The sequence below is a fragment of the Pristiophorus japonicus genome, chromosome 11, assembly GCF_044704955.1.
Source record: "Pristiophorus japonicus isolate sPriJap1 chromosome 11, sPriJap1.hap1, whole genome shotgun sequence".
In the NCBI taxonomy this organism is placed as follows: Eukaryota; Metazoa; Chordata; class Chondrichthyes; family Pristiophoridae; genus Pristiophorus; species Pristiophorus japonicus.
This window is the reverse complement of record NC_091987.1, coordinates 126,127,602-126,146,121: the sequence shown is the minus strand read 5'-3', so window position 1 is coordinate 126,146,121 and position 18,520 is coordinate 126,127,602. Positions and strand designations below refer to the sequence as shown.

The window sequence follows — 18,520 nt, the reverse complement described above, 5'->3', positions numbered from 1 at the left end:
TATGTTTTAAGGAATGACCTAAAGGAGGAGAGAAAGGTTTAGGGAGGGAATTTCAGAACTTAGGGTGCAGGCAGCTGAATATCCATGTCCATGGTGGAGCGATGGTGCATATCAAATCAGGGTTGCATAAGAGGCCAGAATTGGAGGAGCACAGGGATTGAATGGTCAACGTTATTGGGAGTTGAAATTGGTCTTTGGCATGGCGCAAAATGGGCAATAGCAAATCGGCAGCACGATTTACACTTCCCCAATTTTCTTTTCCCTTGACTTCAAAAAGAAATGAATATCGGGCAATGCCTAAACCAGGCTGTCGATTCGCTATCGCCCATTTTGTGCTGCCGCCCAAGATCAATTTTTACCCTATTGAGTCTATGTGACTGAGTATTACTGATTTATTCTGCAGCTCCAGCTCTGACAGCCATGGCTGACATCGGAATTCTTGGCTCGCATCACTGACGATTACAAGAAGGTGCTCAGGCGCAATTCGATTTGGTTCAGATTTAAAACTCAGTCTCCATGGGTCTTCACGTGTGGAGGCAAAACTATGGGTCTGAAATTCCGGCCTCCCCGGGTCTGTATGGAGTGTATATGGACTTGGGAAGGCATCTCAAAAGCCAGTTTTCGGCACGTAAGCCAGCTTTTCCGATCTGTCAAGTTCTGGCTTGACAGATCGTCCATATCCCCACAGCCAGGACATTCGCATGGGCAAGATTGCGGTATTAACCCATCTCTTGCCCAGCAAATGTCCTGAAAACTCTTGCGCCTGGTAAAAGCAGGCGCATAGCCTACTTTTACCAGCGTAAGAGTTTTAAAACATACAAAAAACATATAAAAATAACATTTAAAAACAAGTTTTTATGTTAACAACCCTGCCCACTAAGGTAAGTTTATTTTAAACCCTAATTAAAGAAAAAAAAATTAAATCGGAAAAATATTTTTTTCTCTAACAAATTTATTAAATTTAATTTCAATTACTTTTAATTATGTGAGGTGTGTTTTTATTTTTGATGTTGTGTTTAGTGTGTTTGTTTTTCTCATTAATAGCAATGAGAACTCGTAGATACGGAGTTCCCATTGCTATTAATGAGAATACTGTACCTGATTGGTTGTGACTGCACCTTCTGCGTGGGAACCTGGAGGACGGGAGCGTGCTTCGAAGCGCGGGAAGAGAAGGTCTTCCCACCGGAGTCGCAGGCGCCTCCGGGACCATCAGGTAATTCCGTAAAAATTCTCGGGTCAGAGGCTTTAGTCGGAAAGAAGCCTCCGACCGGAATTTCAGGCCCTATATTAAATGGCAGTCCAAAGATAGGGAGAGGAAAGCGGTCGCATAAACCTTTCAGAGGTCGCTGAGCAGCCTTGACGCTTCTAAATCTCCAAACCAATTGTTACTGTCTCTGTTGATGTTAACTGGCAACAGACCCTGCATGTAAATAGCGAGGGCTGTGTTTGTGGTGAAGAAAGAGAGAAAACAGCAGGGGGTGGGAGGAGCTTGAAAGCGATGTTACAGGCTTGTGTATTGTAAGATGTGTTTGCTGATCTTTATTCCGCTTCTCCTGCTCCTAAATAAACCATCAGCTGTTCTTGGAACCGGGGTCACCGTCGTCTGACGAGCACCAACGTGAAAGAAAGAAGAATGCGGGGAGTGTTCTTGGACAATCATTTTCAGATTCCCAGACGCACAGATGGGCAGGTCATTCAGGCAGGGGGCGAGACTGGCTCGCTTGTTTGTTCTGAATGCAAAACCTGTTCAGAGATGGTGGGTAGGGTGAAGCATTGTTAACGACCACATTGTCACTCGAATGAAATTCCTCTGCCCACATGCACCCGCCTGCCTCCGGGGAATGTGCCTATCTTATGAAAGTGTTGATCCCGTCGTTATTTTGTTGATATCCATGGCAGTAAAATAGACTTTGTGATCTCTGACAAAACATACACAAGGTAAATCGTCACCAGTAATATGGCGGAGCGGTTTTCCTGCCCGTGGCAAAAACTGCCCGGCTTTCATTCGGCGGGTTCTACAGGTGAACACCAGGGAGGCTCGGGAGATGTGGGTGGGGGAACAGAGAGACCTGGGGGGCATGTGTACATAAATCGTTGAAGGTGGCAGGACAGGTTGAGAAAGCAGTTAAAAAGCATACGTTATCCTGGGCTTTATAAATAGAGGCATAGAGTACAAAAGCAAGGAAATTATGATGAACCTTTATTAAAACAATGGTTCGGCCTCAACTGGAGTATTGTGTCCAATTCTGGGCACCACACTTTAGGAAGGATGTGAAGACCTTAGAGAGGGTGCAGAAAAGATTTACAAGCATGGTTCCAGGAATGAGGGACTTCAGTTTCGTGGATAGACTGGATAAGCTGGGGTTGTTCTCCTTGGAGCAGAGAAGGTTGAGAGGAGATTTGTTAGAGGTGTTCAAAAGTATGAGGGATTTAGACAGAGTAGATAGAGAGAAACTGTTCCCATTGTCAGAAGGGTCGAGAACCAGAGGACACAGATTTAAGGTGATTGGCAAAAGAACCAAAGGCGACAGGAGGGGAAACTTTTTTACGCAGCAAGTGGTTATGATCTGGAATGCACTGTCTGAAAGGGTGGTGGAGGCAGACTCAATCGTGGCTTTCAAAAGGGAATTCGATAAGTACCTGAAGGAAAATAATTGCAGGACTACGAACTAGAAAAGGGTGGGGGAGTGTGACTAGCTGATGTGCTCTTGCAGAGAGCCGGCATGGATTCGACGGGCCAAATGACCTCCTTCTATGCTGTAACCATTCTGTGATTCTCTCATTCTAGGATTCTAAGATGTTTGTGTCTGGTCACTTTTTTTGGTACAATTAAAATACCAGAAGCTAGATTTTACACTTTTTTTGCATGCATATAGCGCCCACTTAACGTCCATTTTAACGCTGAAATGACATATAACGCCCTGATATTGGCCATTTAGCTACATAATGGAAACTGACGCCCATTTTTCGGACACTTATCGCCGAGCGTTACTTTCCCCATGTGTGTAACGCCAGGAAAAATTAATTCCGCCCACCCACTTTTTGGGGGCGGAATCATCAGAATGGGCGAAACCAACACCCATAATATCGCTCGGCGTTACTTTCTGCACGTAATTAACGCCGAGATTCAATAATACCGACCGTCCACTTTATTTTGTCGTAAAGATCACATTTGCCGAAACTAACGCCCAGGATAACTTTCACCCCCTCGCACACATCTCGCCCACAATATCGCTTGCCCAAAAAACCGCCGGGAAAAAATGGAACTAACCAGAACTACTCACAGCGCTATGGACGCCATGTTCTAAATCACATGTCGCATCATTTAAAAAGCTGCTCTGCTTCAGTCTTGGGGGAGTTCGGAAGTACTCTAGAGATCTTTGGAGGTGACGTGAACATCTGAATAGACATCTTTATCATACTGTGAACGATTGGAATACGTGTCTTCGTCGGGACATCCATTTTTTGTGACCAATCGGTGGAAAACAGATAGCTCTTGGAATGGGGCCTGTCCTTTCTCACCCTCTCTTGATGACCAATTACATGCTGCAGACTCGAGATGGCAGAAAGTACGCTCCACAGCATTGTGTGCCCAATGTAAGATATGCCAGACTGATGAGGAGGACCAGACGTTACACCTGCCGCAAGTACTGGGAGAAGCAGTTTTACCTCAACTTGCCCAGCACCACCTGCCTTCGGAGACTGCGCCTCCACAAAAAGGTTATCACTGAGGTATGTCAGTTCATAAGGGGAGATCTGCAGCCTGCCAGCACCATCAGTACTGCACTATCCGTCGAGGTCAAAGTCACCGCGTCGGGTTCTTTTCAGGCCTCAGCTGGCTACATTTGCGGTGTGTCTCAGCATGCTACACATTGCTGCATTGGGTCACTGGGCCCTGTACGCACGCAGGATGGACTTTATCAGCTTCCCTATGACCAGGGAGGCTCAGACTGAGAGGGCTTTAGGATTCTACCAAATTGCTAATTTCCCCAAGGTGCAGGGAGCAATAGACTGTATGCACATCACGATGCAGGCACCTTTTCAGGATGCTGAGGTTTTCAGGAACCGCGAGGGATTCCACATTATCATCATAGGCAGTTCCTCGAATCGAGGATGACTTGCTTCCACATCAAAAAGTTCAGGTATTTCAATAAAGGACCTAAAATTCCAGGTCCCAAACTAAATATTGAAGGATGGAAGATGCCTGTGCTTGGATTTTTTTAACATGTGGTGGCCGTTGCACACCAGCCACCACAAGGGTTTGACAGAGCTAGGTCTTGGTCCAGTGGCAAGGATTAACCAAGACGACTGGAGACCAGCTCTACTGCACGGACCTAGTGCGCACACATATCGCAGTGTGGGCTGTATCAAGATTGGGGACTGCTGGCTGCGCTCTCCTAACAGCAACTTGCGATTATAAAGCACCTTTAACATACTAACATATTCAAAAGCACTTCACAGGAGCGTTATCAGACAAACTTTAACACTGAGCCACATAAGGAGATACTAGGACAGGTGACCAAAAACTTGGTCAAAGAGGTAGGTCTTCAAGGAGAGCTTTAGGAAGGCAACTTCAAAGCTTAGGGCTTTGACAGCTGAAGGCACGGCCGTAAATGGTTAGGCGAAGAGAATCGGGGATGCACAAGTGGTCAGAGTTGGAGGAACGGAGAGTTCTGGGGAGGGGGATGTGGGGCTGGAGGAGTTACAGAGATTTGGGAGGGGCGAGGCCACGGAGGGCTTCGAACACAAGGATGAATATTTTAAAATTGATGCATTGGTGGACCGGGAGCCAATGTAAGTCAGCGAGCACAGGGGTGACGGACAATGTTCCTTGTAATTTTTTTTTGTGCGCGGCCACGCGACCCATTCAAATGTTTGCACGTGCGCTGTTATTTCCATTGAAAAGCGAGTGAGCAGCCTGCGCGGGGCCTCCAGACCGCTGCGCACAGCTGACCAGGAACTTTGGTGATGGGTGAACAGTACTTGGTGTGAGTTAGGATACGGACAGCAGAGTAGGTAGCTGATGCAGATCTTGCTGCACATCAAAAGTCTGCGGGTACCAGTCGGGGGGAGCAGCCGAAATCGAAGACCCTAAAAGCACAGCTTCAAGCTTGGCCCAGTGAGTAACTGCACCTTCCAGCTGAGCCAGCCTGGCCCCCACATGGTGCAGTGCTGGGGCTAAGGCCACTGCTCCTGCTGCTCTGCAGCTGAGGGGCTGTCACTGCCCTTCCACACAGTGCTGTAACTGGCAGCTGGCACAGGCCCCGAGCCAGCTCTATGTTCAGCAAAGAGGGAGACACCCATAGCGGGGAAGCGAGGCCACTGACAGCCGAGCCGCTGGGATTCCACTCCCTGAATGTCCAACTCGTTGTCGACCACCAGCATATTATACTGGCAGTGAATGCTAAATTTCCAGGCAGCATCCATGATGCTCACATCCTGTGTGAGAGCACTGAATCTGGACTTGTTTAACAATCAGCCACCAGGTCAATGCTGGATGCTTGGTGACAAAGGATATGACCTCGCCACCTGGCTGATGACCCCCATGCGTGACACCCACAACGAAGCCGAGAAGCGATACGAGAGCCACAGAGCCACTCGCAATATAGTGGAGAAAACCATTGGAGTGCTGAAGCAGCGCTTTAGATGCCTGGACCACTCAGGAGGCGAACTCCAATACCACCCTGAGCAGGTAGCTCAATTTGTGGTGGTGTGCTCCATGCTACACAACTTGGCTATCAGGAGGGGACAAGAATTGCCAGAAGAGTGTGACGGTCCACCTCACCAGAGAGAGGAAGAAGAGGATGAGGAGGTGGACGCTGACATCGGCCCAGACAATCAGGCTGATATTGAAGCCATGACCCCACCCACCTGTAGACTGCATGAAAGGGCCCGTGGTGGCATGATAGCTACAAGACTCTTACGTCAGGAGCTCATAAATGACCGCTTTGCCTGAAAGAACGTAGGTGGTATTTACAAGGCTGACACCCTGCTGGGTGTGCAGGTGATACATCAATGGTGGGCATCATCTTGGTGACAGTTAAAGTTTAAGTTGATTGAAGTTAAGTGTAATTATACTCTTTGATGTTAAAGAATCACCAGCATGTAACGGTGCAGCAATCTGAGCCAATGCACAATAAGGTTTTGTTAAATAAAAAACATTTAAACCGAACATTTGTCTGAAATCATAAGTATTTCTGTTAAAATCAACCCTTCCCGTCCTTCCCCCCCTTCTCCTCCCCAACTCTACCCCTTCCCCTCATGACTCCAAGCCGCCTGGCCGAGGAGGCCCTCAGGCGCTGTTTCATTGGGAGGTGGGGGATGACGGCCGAACTGCTGCTTGGACGGATACGGGAGAGGTTGGTCCTGAGGTGGGAACGTGCTCCGAGCCAGAAGCAAGATGTTGCTCCTGGCTCTCGTGTCGTTGACAATGGGGTTGCGGCACCTTGGGGTGCAGTGTGCTGCTCTGGGACCACTGGGAGCCCTCTGCCACCAGTGTTCCTGACTACCAGCTCCAGGGCCTTCTCCATCCCTTCCATATTATCTATTATTTGTTGGACAGAAACTCAGTGGCAACTAAGTTCTTGGTGCTTAGTAGGTTTTTTGCTGCTGGTGAATCTCCCTTGTGCCTCCCACAACAGCCAAACAAGCACACACCACAGCCACACACGCTTTCAGTCCCTCTTGGCTCCCTCTCTCTCTGTCTCCTCTTCTGTGCATGTCATGATGACCCTTGACCTCCTGAATCGCGGGAATCAAGCGTTGCCATGCTGTTGCTAAGGACGGTGACACTTTACGGCAGAAGGTCAGAGAGATTTAACGCTAATGCCCATTTCATATCGCTCGTGGTAACGCCCAATTTCAAAAATGGAGACTAGAGGCTTTGAGAATGGGCGACAAGCCGGTGATCTCAAAGCCCATTTTTAGTGCCCACGCCGGAAATACCACCCATTTTTGGCTGATCTGCACAAAAGTGTAAAATCTAGCCCAGATCACAGCAAGGTCCCTCAATAGACAAGTGACCAGATATTCATTTTTTTTTTAGTGTTGTTATTCAGTATACTGGGAGAGAGATTCACTATACCGGGAGAACTCCTTGCTCTTCTTCGAATAGCACCATGGGATTTTTACATCTACCTAAGAGAGCAGACCGGGCCTCGGTTTAATGTCTCATCTGAAAGACGGCACCCCAGACAGTGCAGCGCTCCCTCAGTACTGCACTTGAGCTTTAGCCTAGATTATGTGCTTTGGTTTCTGGAGCAAAGGGATAAGGAATCGTCACACTAGCTGGATTAAGATTTTAGCTCTATGACACGATGTAGATTTTCATCTTCAGATAAACTGCCGTTTGCACATAACCCACCACTTATAGAACCTGTCTGATTATCAATGATTTCAATGGGATGGAAATATATACAATGTTCCCGCTAAACTGCGCAGTCGCGCAGTGATCTGGAGGTCCAGCGCAGGCTGCTCACCGGCTTTTACTTGGGAGAAACCGCACATGCGGGAAAATCTGACAGGGCCACGCAGTCAACTAAACGGGCCGTGCACAGAAAAAAATGACGGAACATTGGTTCTATAATGAGCGCACATTCCACTCCGCCAGAAGACCACACAGGTGGTGAAGGTGGAGATCTTCCCCCAGATGTGTCTCTGAGCATCATGGCAGTATTTTAGTGGATGATTGTAGGATAAGATAAGAAAAGACTTGTATTTATTTAGTGCCTTTCATGACATCAGGTCATCTCAAAGGGTTTCACAGGTAATGAAGTACTTTTGAAGTGTGGTTACTTTTGTAATGTAGGAAACACGGCAGTCAGTTTGCACACAGCAAGCTCCCACAAACAACAATGAAGCAACTGACCATTATATACTGTATTAGTGGTGTTAGTTGAGGGGATAAATATTGGCCAGGACACCGGGGAGAACTCCCCTGCTCTTCTTCAAATATTATCAAAAGATCTTTTACATCTACTTGAGCGGGTAGACGGGGTCTCGATTCAACGTTTTATCTGAAAGACAGCATCTCTGACAGTGCAACTCTCCCTCAGTACTGCACTGAAGTGTCGGCCTGGATTTTATGCACAAGTCCCAAGAGTGGAACCTGAATCCATGACCTTCTGATTAGATTTTCCCCATTGACTATGAATAGGTGGGAATGTGCAACCTAACTCCAGGATACAATAGCATAATGCTGCCGAATTAATTTAAATGGGTTACCACGAGTACTAAAGTAGTATCGACTAGAAAGTCTAGACTAATGCTCTGACTACTAAACTTTCTGACAATTCAAATAGCATGTACCAACTGTAAAATACTACTGTGATGGGTTTCATAACAAATGACATTTTTTCGTACCCCAACAACAGAATTCTAAGAGCATATTCACCAATCCCAGCCTAGACCAAGCACCTGTCAAATATGGGGTTAAAACCTATAACCCCAGTTCTCTCCCCCACTCTTTGAAAGCCAAATAGGAAGAAAGACTAGAAAAGTTGAGGCCGTTTTCATTTAAACAATGCAGATTATGGCGTGGTCTATTAGAAGTATTTAAAATGATGAAAGGATGGGACAGGGTAGATAGCAGCAGATTGTTTATGTTATATATGTAAACTTGTATTTACTCTGTACAGCCACCAGAGGGCTCAGCCCCTGGAGTCCCAGGGATCTCATAATCCCTTGGGAGCACAGGTATTTAAGGAGGTCTCACAGATTGGAGAGGCACTCTGTAGACCTGCAATAAAAGACTACGGTCACATTTTACTTTGAGCTCACAGTATTCAGTCTGACTCTTTCTCCATATATAACAACTGGCGACGCGATACAGATAGCGAACCCAAAGATGCAGAGAACAGTGGGCATCCTGGAGAAATTCTCGGAGGGAGATAATTGGGAAACTTTTGTGGAGCGACTTGACCAATACTTCATGGCCAACGAGCTAGATGGGGAAGAGAACGCTGCCAAACGAAGGGTGATCCTCCTCAGCATCTGTGGGGCACCAACATATGGCCTCATGAAGAATCTGCTCACTCCAGCGAAACCCACGGAGAAATCGTATGATGATTTGTGCACACTAGTCCGAGAGCATTTGAACACGAAGGAAAGCGTTCTGATGGCGAGGTACCGGTTCTACACCTACAAAAGATCTGAAGGCCAGGAAGTGGTGAGTTATGTCGCCGAGCTAAGATGCCTTGTAGGACATTGTGAATTTGAAGGACATTTGGAGCACATGCTCAGAGACTTTTTCGTACTTGGCATTGGCCACGAAACCATACTTCACAAACTTTTGACTGTAGAGATCCCAACCTTGAGTAAGGCCATAGCGATAGCCCAGGCGTTCATTGCTACCAGTGACAATACGAAGCAAATCTCTCAGCACATAAGTGCTGCTACAAGTATTGTGAACAAAGTGATGTTGTTTTCGAATCGTAACGTACACAGCAGGTCACACATGCCTGCAGCTGCACATTCGCAGATGTCTCAGAGTCCACCATCAAGGGTGATGAATGCAAGGCAATTAACAGCTTATTGGTGCTGTGGGGGTGATCATCATTTCCATTCATGCCGATTCAAAGGGTATGTTTGCAAGGGCTGTGGAATAGTGGGACACCTCCAACGAATGTGCAGGCGAGCTGCAAACCCTGCTAAACCTGCAAACCACCATGTTGCAGAGGAGGACAGATCCACGGAGGATCACAACGAACCAGAGCCTCAGACCGAGGAGGCAGAGGTACATGGGGTGTACACATTCACCACGAATTGTCCCCCAATAATGCTGAATGTTGAACTAAATGGACTCCGGGTGTCAATGGAGCTGGACACGGGCACGAGCCATTCCATCGTGGGCAAAAAGACTTTGTGGTGCAACAAGGCCTCAAGGCCAGTCTTAACTCCAGTTCGCACGAAACTAAGAACTTACACAAAAGAACTGATTCCCGTAATCGGCAGTGCTACCGTAAAGGTCTCCTACGATGGAGCGGTGCACAAGCTACCACTCTGGGTGGTACCGAGCGATGGTCTCACGCTGCTCGGCAGGAGTTGTCTGGGAAAGATACTGGCTGGAACTGGGATGATGTCCGAGTGCTATCGCCCACTGACGACACTTCGTGTGCCCAGGTCTTAAACAAATTTCCTTCGCTGTTCGAACCGGGCATCAGGAAATTCCAAGGAGCAAAAGTGCAGATCCACCTAATTCCGGGGGCACGACCCATCCATCACAAGACGAGAGCAGTACCGTACTTGATGAGAGAAAGGGTAGAGATCGAGCTAGACTGGCTGCAAAGAGAGGGCATCATTTCACTGATCGAGTTCAACAAGTGGGCCAGTCCGATCGTTCCTGTCGTCAAGGGAGACGACATCGTCAGAATCTGTGGTGATTACAAAGTAACTATCAATCGTTTCTCCCTGCAGGACCAATACACGCTACCAAAGGCCGATGACCTCTTTGCAACGCTGGTGGGAGGAAAGATGTTCAGGAAGCTGGATCTGACTTCAGCCTACATGACACAGGAACTGGAGGAATCATCAAAGAGCCTCACCTGCATCAATACGCACAAAGGTCTTTTTATTTATAACAGATGCCCATTTGGAATTCGATCAGCGGCGGCGATATTCCAGAGAAACATGGAAAGCTTATTGAAGTCGGTCCCGCACACCGTGGTCTTCCAGAACGACATCTTGGTCACAGGTCAGAACACAGCCAAGCATCTGCAGAACCTGGAGGAGGTTCTTAGTCGACTCAACCGCGTGGGGCTCAGGTTAAAATGCTCGGTGCGTTTCCTGGCACCTGAAGTGGAGTTCTTGGGAAGGAGGATTGCAGCGGACGGCATCAGGCCCACCAACGTGAAGATGGAGGCAATCGAGAACGCCCCGAGGCCACAGAATGTGACAGAGCTGTGGTAATTTCTGGGACTCCTGAACTACTTTGGTAACTTCTTACCAGGTCTCAGCACACTGTTAGAACCACTGCATGTCTTACTACAAAAAGGGGACGAATGGGTTTGGGGCAAAAGCCAAGAAAATGCCTTGCTCAAAATTGTTATGTTCAAACAAATTGCTTGTGTTGTATAATCCGTGTAAGCATTTGGTACTAGCATGTGATGTGCCGTCATATGGCATCGGGTGTGTATTGCAAAAAGCTAATGATTTCGGGAAACTGCAACCGGTTCCTTATTCATCCAGGAATCTGTCTAAGGCTGAGAGAGCCTACAACATGATTGAGAAAGAAGCATTAGCGTATGTCTATGGGGTAAAGAAATTGCATCAATACCTGTTTGGGCTAAAATTCGAATTGGAAACTGATCATAAGCCACTAATATACCTATTTTCCGAGTGTAAAGGGATAAATACCAACGCATTGGCCCGCATCCAGAGATGGGCGCTCATGTTGTCTACATACAACTACGCCATCTGCCACAGGCCAGGCACAGAAAACTGCGCCGATGCTCTCAGTAGGCTGCCATTGCCCACCACGGGGGTGAAAATGGCACAGCCCGCACATCTAGCCATGGTTATGGAAGCATTTGAGAGTGAGCAATCACCCGTCACTGTCCGGCAGATCAAAACCTGGACAAGCCAGGACCCCTTATTATCCCTAGTCAAAAGCTGTGTGCTTCACGGGAGCTGATCCAGTGTCCCAGTGGAAATGCAGGAAGAGATAAAGCCATTCCAGCTGCGCAAAGATGAAATGTCTATACAGGCAGACTGCCTTCTGTGCGGCAATTGTGTAGTGGTTCCCAAGAAGGGCAGAGAAACCTTCATCAATGACCTCCACAGTACCCACCCAGGCATCGTAATGATGAAAGCTATAGCCAGATCCCACGTGTGGTGGCTCGGTATCAATGTGGACTTAGAGTCCTGCGTTCACAGATGTAATACATGCTCGCAGTTAAGCAATGTACCCAGGGAGGCGCCGCTAAGTTTATGGTCTTGGCCCTCCAAACCGTGGTCTAGGGTTGACTATGCAGGCCCGTTCTTGGGTAAAATGTTCCTTCTGGCTGTAGACAGGTACTCCAAGTGGATTGAATCTGAGATAATGTCGACTAGCATGTCTGCTGCCACCACTGAAAGCCTGCAGGCCATGTTTGCCACTCACGGCCTACCCGATGTCCTGGTGAACGACAATGGGCCATGTTTTACCAGTGCTGAGTTCAAAGAATTCATGACCAGTAATGGGATCAAACATGTCACATCTGCCCCGTTTAAACCAGCGTCCAATGGTCAGGCAGAGAGAGCAGTGCAAACCATCAAGCAAGGCTTGAAGAGGGTAACTGAAGGCTCACTGCAGACTCGCCTATCCAGAGTCCTGCTTAGCTACCGCACGAGACCCCACTCGCTCTCTGGGGTTCCACCTGCTGAACTGCTCATGAAAAGAGCACTTAAGACAAGGCTCTCGTTAGTTCACCCTGATCTACTTGAACAGGTAGAGAGCAGGCAGCATCAACAAAGTGCATACCATGATAGCGCAAATGTGTCACGCGAGATTGAAATCAACGATCCTGTATTTGTATTGAATTATGGACAAGGTCCCAAGTGGCTTCCCGACACTGTCATGGCCAAAGAGGGGAGCAGGATGTTTCGGGTCAAATGAATTAATTCACCAGAAACACTTGGACCAAATCAAACTCAGATTCACAGACTATCCTGAGCAACCCACCTTGGACCCTACCTTTTTTGATCCCCCAACATACACACCAGTGGCAACCGACACTGCGGTTGACCACGAAGCAGAACCCATCATCCACAGCAGCCCAGCAGGGCCCAACACACCAGGCAGCCCAGCAAGGCCAGCTGCACAGCTGCCCAGTGAGGGCCCAACAAATGATTCAACAATACCAGCTTTCACACTGAGACGATCAACCAGGGCAAGAAGGGCCCCAGATCGACTCACATTGTAAATAGTTACACTATTGACTTTGGGGGGTGAGTGTTGTTATATATGTAAACTTCTATTTACTTTGTACAGCCACCAGAGGGCTCAGCCCCTGAAGTCCCAAGGGATCCCATAATCCCTTGGGAGCACAGGTATTTAAGGAGGCCTCACAGGTTGGAGAGGCACTCTGGAGACCTGCAATAAAAGACTAAGATCACACTTTACTTTGAGCTCACAGTGTTCAATCTGACTCTTTCTCCATACAAAACAGTTTACAGTAGTTGAGGCATCAAGAATGAGGGGTCATGGATACAGCAGTAAATAGAAGAGATTTAGAATGGAGGGCAAAAGAAACTTCTGTACAGAGAATTGTGAGGCTGCGGAATTTCATCCCAGAGTTAGTGGTTGACCCAGGAACAATGTCAACATTCAAGATTAGTTTGAACAGGTGGATAAAGTAATAGGAGATGAAGTGATACTGGACCAGGGCGGATAAATGGGATTGGGACCATTTGCTCATGTGCAAGGTGATCATGGACTAGTGGGTGGGATGGCCTGTTTACGTATTGTACCTTCTAGGTATTTCTAAGCTGAATCTCCCTCAATTGCTATTGAGGACCTTGTACATAGCATAGATACCGAATCGGGAAATATGGGATCCAGTCTCGCAAGAAAGTTTAACTCAAAAATGGCAAAGACACGAATGAATTTTTAGTTCTTCCTCATTTACTAACTTTTATGATTGCTTGCTCTGGGCTTCGCCTGGTGTGACCAGATTTTAACCTCTTGTGTGCCATTCTTCCTGCTCTTGCTTCTCAATGATCTCACCATCAGACACATTTTATCATTTCAAGCCAGTTAGTGTGAACGATTGCTTTTCTGATTGCTCCAGAGACTTGAGCACATAAACCAGAGGTTATTGGCTTTAAGAGAATTGGAAAAAGAACCAGAGGGGGGGGGGATGAAGATAATTCTTATTACGCATCAAGTTGTTGTGATCGGGAATGCACTGCCTGAAAAGGTGGTGGAAGCAGATTCAACAGTAACTTTCATAAAGGAATTGGAGATATAGTTGAAAAGGAGAAAATTGGAGGGGTATGGAGAAAAAGCGGGGGAGTGAGATTAATTGGATAGCCGTTTCAAAGAATTCAGCATAGGCACGATGGGCCGAATGGCCTCCTTCTGTGCTGTAAGATTCCGTGGTGACAATAACCCAAATGTCTTTCTCTTCTCACCCTTTCCCATGTGCAGGCAAGCTGTCCTTAGAGGCCGTGCCTGATCCCTTCCTGGTCACCATGCACATCATCACCAACCCAGGTAACTCGGCAGCCCTGCAGAGTGCCATCGACAGCCTCACAACCTGGATTAACCCTGACCTGCGGCTCTTTATCGCCTCAGAGCGTGGCTCCTCGCAGCCACTAAGGACTGGCAGCGGCGGCATTGTGGTCCAGCCGGCGTTGGCCGTGATCATTTTCGTCCACGAAGAGTGCGGGCAACAGATCTCTCAGCTCCACGAGCGCTTTCTCCATCCCCCGTGGCAATATCACCATACCGAGCGCGTCAAGGGCAGTATTCTCCCTTACATGCCCAGGAACCAGGACTTCTTCACTCTGGCCAATCACGCGGCTCTCTGGGCCATCAGACAGGTGCACTATGGGAAAGAAATTATCCGCTTCACCATTTACTGCAGCTTTGACAACTTTGTGGACACAGTCCGGATGTACCAGCTGATCCTGAGAAGAGAGGCATCTAAGCGGAAGCCGGACTTTGTGTTTTTCACGGTTTATTCCAACATGGACGTCGATATTCAGCTCTCGCTGAAGAGGCTCCCAAAGGGTCAGTGCCCCACTCCCACTGAATCGGCTGTGCTCGAGTTCAGAGTTCACAACATCGGACACCTCGTCCCGCTCCTGCCCAATCCCTGCAGCCCAATCAGTGACGTGAGGTGGCAAACGGAAGACTATGATGGCAACAAGCTGCTGTTACAGGTAATATCGCCCCCTGGTGCTGAGGGAAAGGAAACGCTGGGGGAGGAGAGGTGGGGGCGGGGGGGGGGGGGGGGAGACATGTTTTGTTTAAAGTAGCACCCCATGTCTATGTTTTTTTTTAAAACACATTTTTAGAAAATGGCATATTTTAAAGTAAGAGTGAAATTTCTAGCTTCGACGGAGACCCACCGTTTTTCCGGCTCATTGACAGGAGGAGCTACCTCGTCCCCAGAATGGCTGCGTTTGTTACACACATGCAACCACAGGAGCCATCTGCCCGTGGGAAGACCACACCTAGGGCGCAGTTGGCAACACTGGAACACATGCCCATGCAGTCGCTACAAAGCTGTCTCCCCGGCTTTACCACGTGAGTGGCCTGTGCCTTGCGGGAGCCCTGCAAAAAGGGGCGGTTTGGGGGCCCCTACATTTTACTCGATAATATTAAATACTACTGACTTAATTCGGTGTCATATCCGCACAGGCGCGACCGTGGAAAGGCGTGTTTAAAACAGGTGCCATAAAAAGTAGTTGACACAATGATCAGGGATCAGCTATTACCGTTCAGGGTTGCCAACCCTCCAGGATTGTCCTGGAGTCTCCAGGAATTAAAGATTAATCTCCTGGTCAGCCCTGCGAGAAACTCCGGGAGAAAAATCACAGCAGCATTAAAAAAAAAGGAACACTTTTTTATTGGTAATAAAAATATGAGAGATGAGGAAAATGGCTGAGCGGGGGTTGGGAGGCAGGGGGTCGTGTGATGAAACCTGAAGGAATACGTCAGACCAGAGTTGGTAACTCTCTTACTGTTGCATAGATGTCCCTTCACTGGATGTGTTCGGGGGGTGGAGGGGGGGGGGGCGGGGGAATCCTGGCTGGCTCGGGACTTCCGTGCCATTGCACGGTCCTATCCCCACCACCCCGTTTACTAGGCTGGCTGCTGACATTCCCTGATTCCGGGGGTAAAACCCATACGAGCCGGCAATGTTGAAATGGCATTGCTGGCCTGTTAACGGCGGCTGAGAGTTGGGCCTACTGCATAAAATGTTGGAACGGACGACTGGCAACCATGGCAAACGTTTACCTTTGCGGCCCTGAGTCTGCCAGGCAGCAGCTCCTAATATCAATAAACCTTATTTGGGAAAAAAAATTAACACCTGGCAATTTCTACTTTCCTGCGGCGTGAAGGGCCAGTCCATAAGTCCCAGTTTCATCGGCCAGTTAGTAAAGACCACAATGGTTTTCTGAGATAGGATTAGAAATCCAACAGGAGAAACTTTTACCAGGTATATTGATTATTCTTCCCTGTGAATCTGACTTTTCAAATCAAGTTTGTGTTTTGGCAAAAATAAGGAAATTCCTGGGAGTGTATCCAATCACATGACTGCTTTACACACACACATGCACACATACAAACCTCGAAACAGAAGAACGATTTAACAAGAGGACTTTGTAAAAAGATTTCATATGCCTAAAAAGTTTCTGGGTCTAGAAATTGGGGGTTTTAGCGCTGACTGTTAAGGTCCGTTTTGAAAGAAAAATGGCGTCTGCCCGCGTCTGCAATTTCCTGAGGTGGCTGCCATTTTGGGCAGGTCGACAGCGCTGCCGATGGTCGTGCTCGCTGGAGATTTGCAGATTGTGCAGAGCGCACCCTCAGTGACTGTGCAATCCTCAACTGACGTCCAATCTGCCGCTTTCACGTTTGCCGCTCCATTTACCGGCCTGTGTTAATGACGACCAGCTGACCAAGTGTTCATAGAAACATAGAAACATAGAAAATAGGTGCCGGAGTGGGCCATTCAGCCCTTCGAGCCTGCACCGCCATTCAATGAGTTCATGGCTGAACATGCAACTTCAGTACCCCATTCCTACTTTCTCGCCATACCCCTTGATCCCCCTAGTAGTAAGGACTACATCTAACTCCTTTTTGAATATATTTAGTGAATTGGCCTCAACAACTTTCTGTGGTAGAGAATTCCACAGGTTCACCACTCTCTGGGTGAAGAAGTTTCTCCTCATCTTGGTCCTAAATGGCTTACCCCTTATCCTTAGACTGTGACCCCTGGTTCTGGACATCCCCAACATTGGGAACATTCTTCCTGCTTCCAACCTGTCTAAACCCATCAGAATTTTAAATGTTTCTATGAGATCCCCTCTCATTCTTCTGAACTCCAGTGAATACAAGCCCAGTTGATTCAGTCTTTCTTGATTTGTCAGTCCCACCATCCCGGGAATCAGTCTGGTGAACCTTCACTGCACTCCCTCAATAGCAAGAATGTCCTTCCTCAAGTTAGGAGACAAAAACTGTATACAATACTCCAGGTGTGGCCTCACCAAGGCCCTGTACAACTGTAGTAACACCTCCCTGCCCTGTACTCAAATCTCCTCGCTATGAAGGCCAACCTGCCATTTGCTTTCTTAACCGCCTGCTGTACCTGCATGCCAACCTTCAATCACAATATGGTTGAATTTGTAATACAGATTGAGGATGAGGAAGTTGTGTCAGAAACGAGCGTACTATGCTTAAACAAAGGGGACTACAGTGGGATGACGGCAGAGTTGGCTAAAGTAGACTGGAATCAAGGACTAAACAGTGGCACAATTGAGGAATAGTGGAGGACTTTTAAGGAGCTCTTTCATAGTGCGCAACAAAAATATATTCCAGTGAAAAAGAAGGGCGGCAAGAGAAGGGATAACCAGCCGTGGATAAGCAAGTAAATAAAGGAAAGTATCAAATCAAAGACCAATGCGTATAAGGTGGCCAAGGTTAGTGGGAAACTAGAGGAATGGGAAAATTTTAAGCAACAGCAAAGAATGACGAAAAAAGCAATAAAGAAAGGGAAGATAGATTACGAAGGTAAACTTGCACAATACATAAAAACAGATAGTAAAAGCTTTTACAGATATATAAAACGGAAAAGAGTGACTAAAGTAAATGTTGGTCCCTTAGAAGATGAAAAGGGGGATTTAATAATGGGAAATGTGGAAATGGTTGAGACCGTAAACAATTATTTTGCTTCCGTCTTCACAGTGGAAGACACAAAAACCATGCCAAAATTTGCAGGCCACATGAATGTGGGAAGGGAGGACCTTGAGACAATCACTATCACTAGGGGGGTAGTGCTGGACAGGCTAATGGGACTGAAGGTAGACAAGTCCCCTGGTCCTGATGAAATGCATCCCAGGGTATTAAAAGAGATGGCGGAAGTTATAGCAGATGCATTTGTTATAATCTACCAAAATTCTCTGGACTCTGGGGAGGTACCAGCGGATTGGAAAGCAGCTAATGTAACGCCTCTGTTTAAAAAAGGGGGCAGGAAAAAGGCAGGTAACTATAGGCCGGTTAGGTTAACATCTGTAGTGGGGAAAATGCTTGAAACTATCATTAAGGAAGAAATAGCGGGACATCTAGATAGGAATAGTGCAATCAAGCAGACGCAGCATGGATTCATTAAGGGGAAATCATGTTTAACTAACTTACTGAAGTTCTTTGAGGATATAACGAGCATGGTGGATAGAGGTGTACCGATGGATGTGGTGTATTTAGATTTCCAAAAGGCATTGGATAAGGTGCCGCACAAAAGGTTACTGCAGAAGATAAAGGTACGTGGCGTCGGAGGAAATGTATTAGCATGGATAGAGAATTGGCTGGCGAACATAA

The 18,520-nt window shown here is 47.4% G+C and overlaps 1 protein-coding gene across 1 annotated transcript in view; it reads left to right on the top strand.

Moving 5' to 3' along the window:
• LOC139275573 (protein FAM124A) overlaps positions 1–18,520 on the top strand; it is a 78,069-nt gene that overhangs the window by 39,162 nt on the left and 20,387 nt on the right. The window contains exon 6 of the mRNA XM_070892743.1: positions 14,126–14,862. Within this exon, the coding sequence (XP_070748844.1) occupies positions 14,126–14,862 (737 nt within the window). The remainder of the gene's footprint in view (positions 1–14,125; positions 14,863–18,520) is intronic.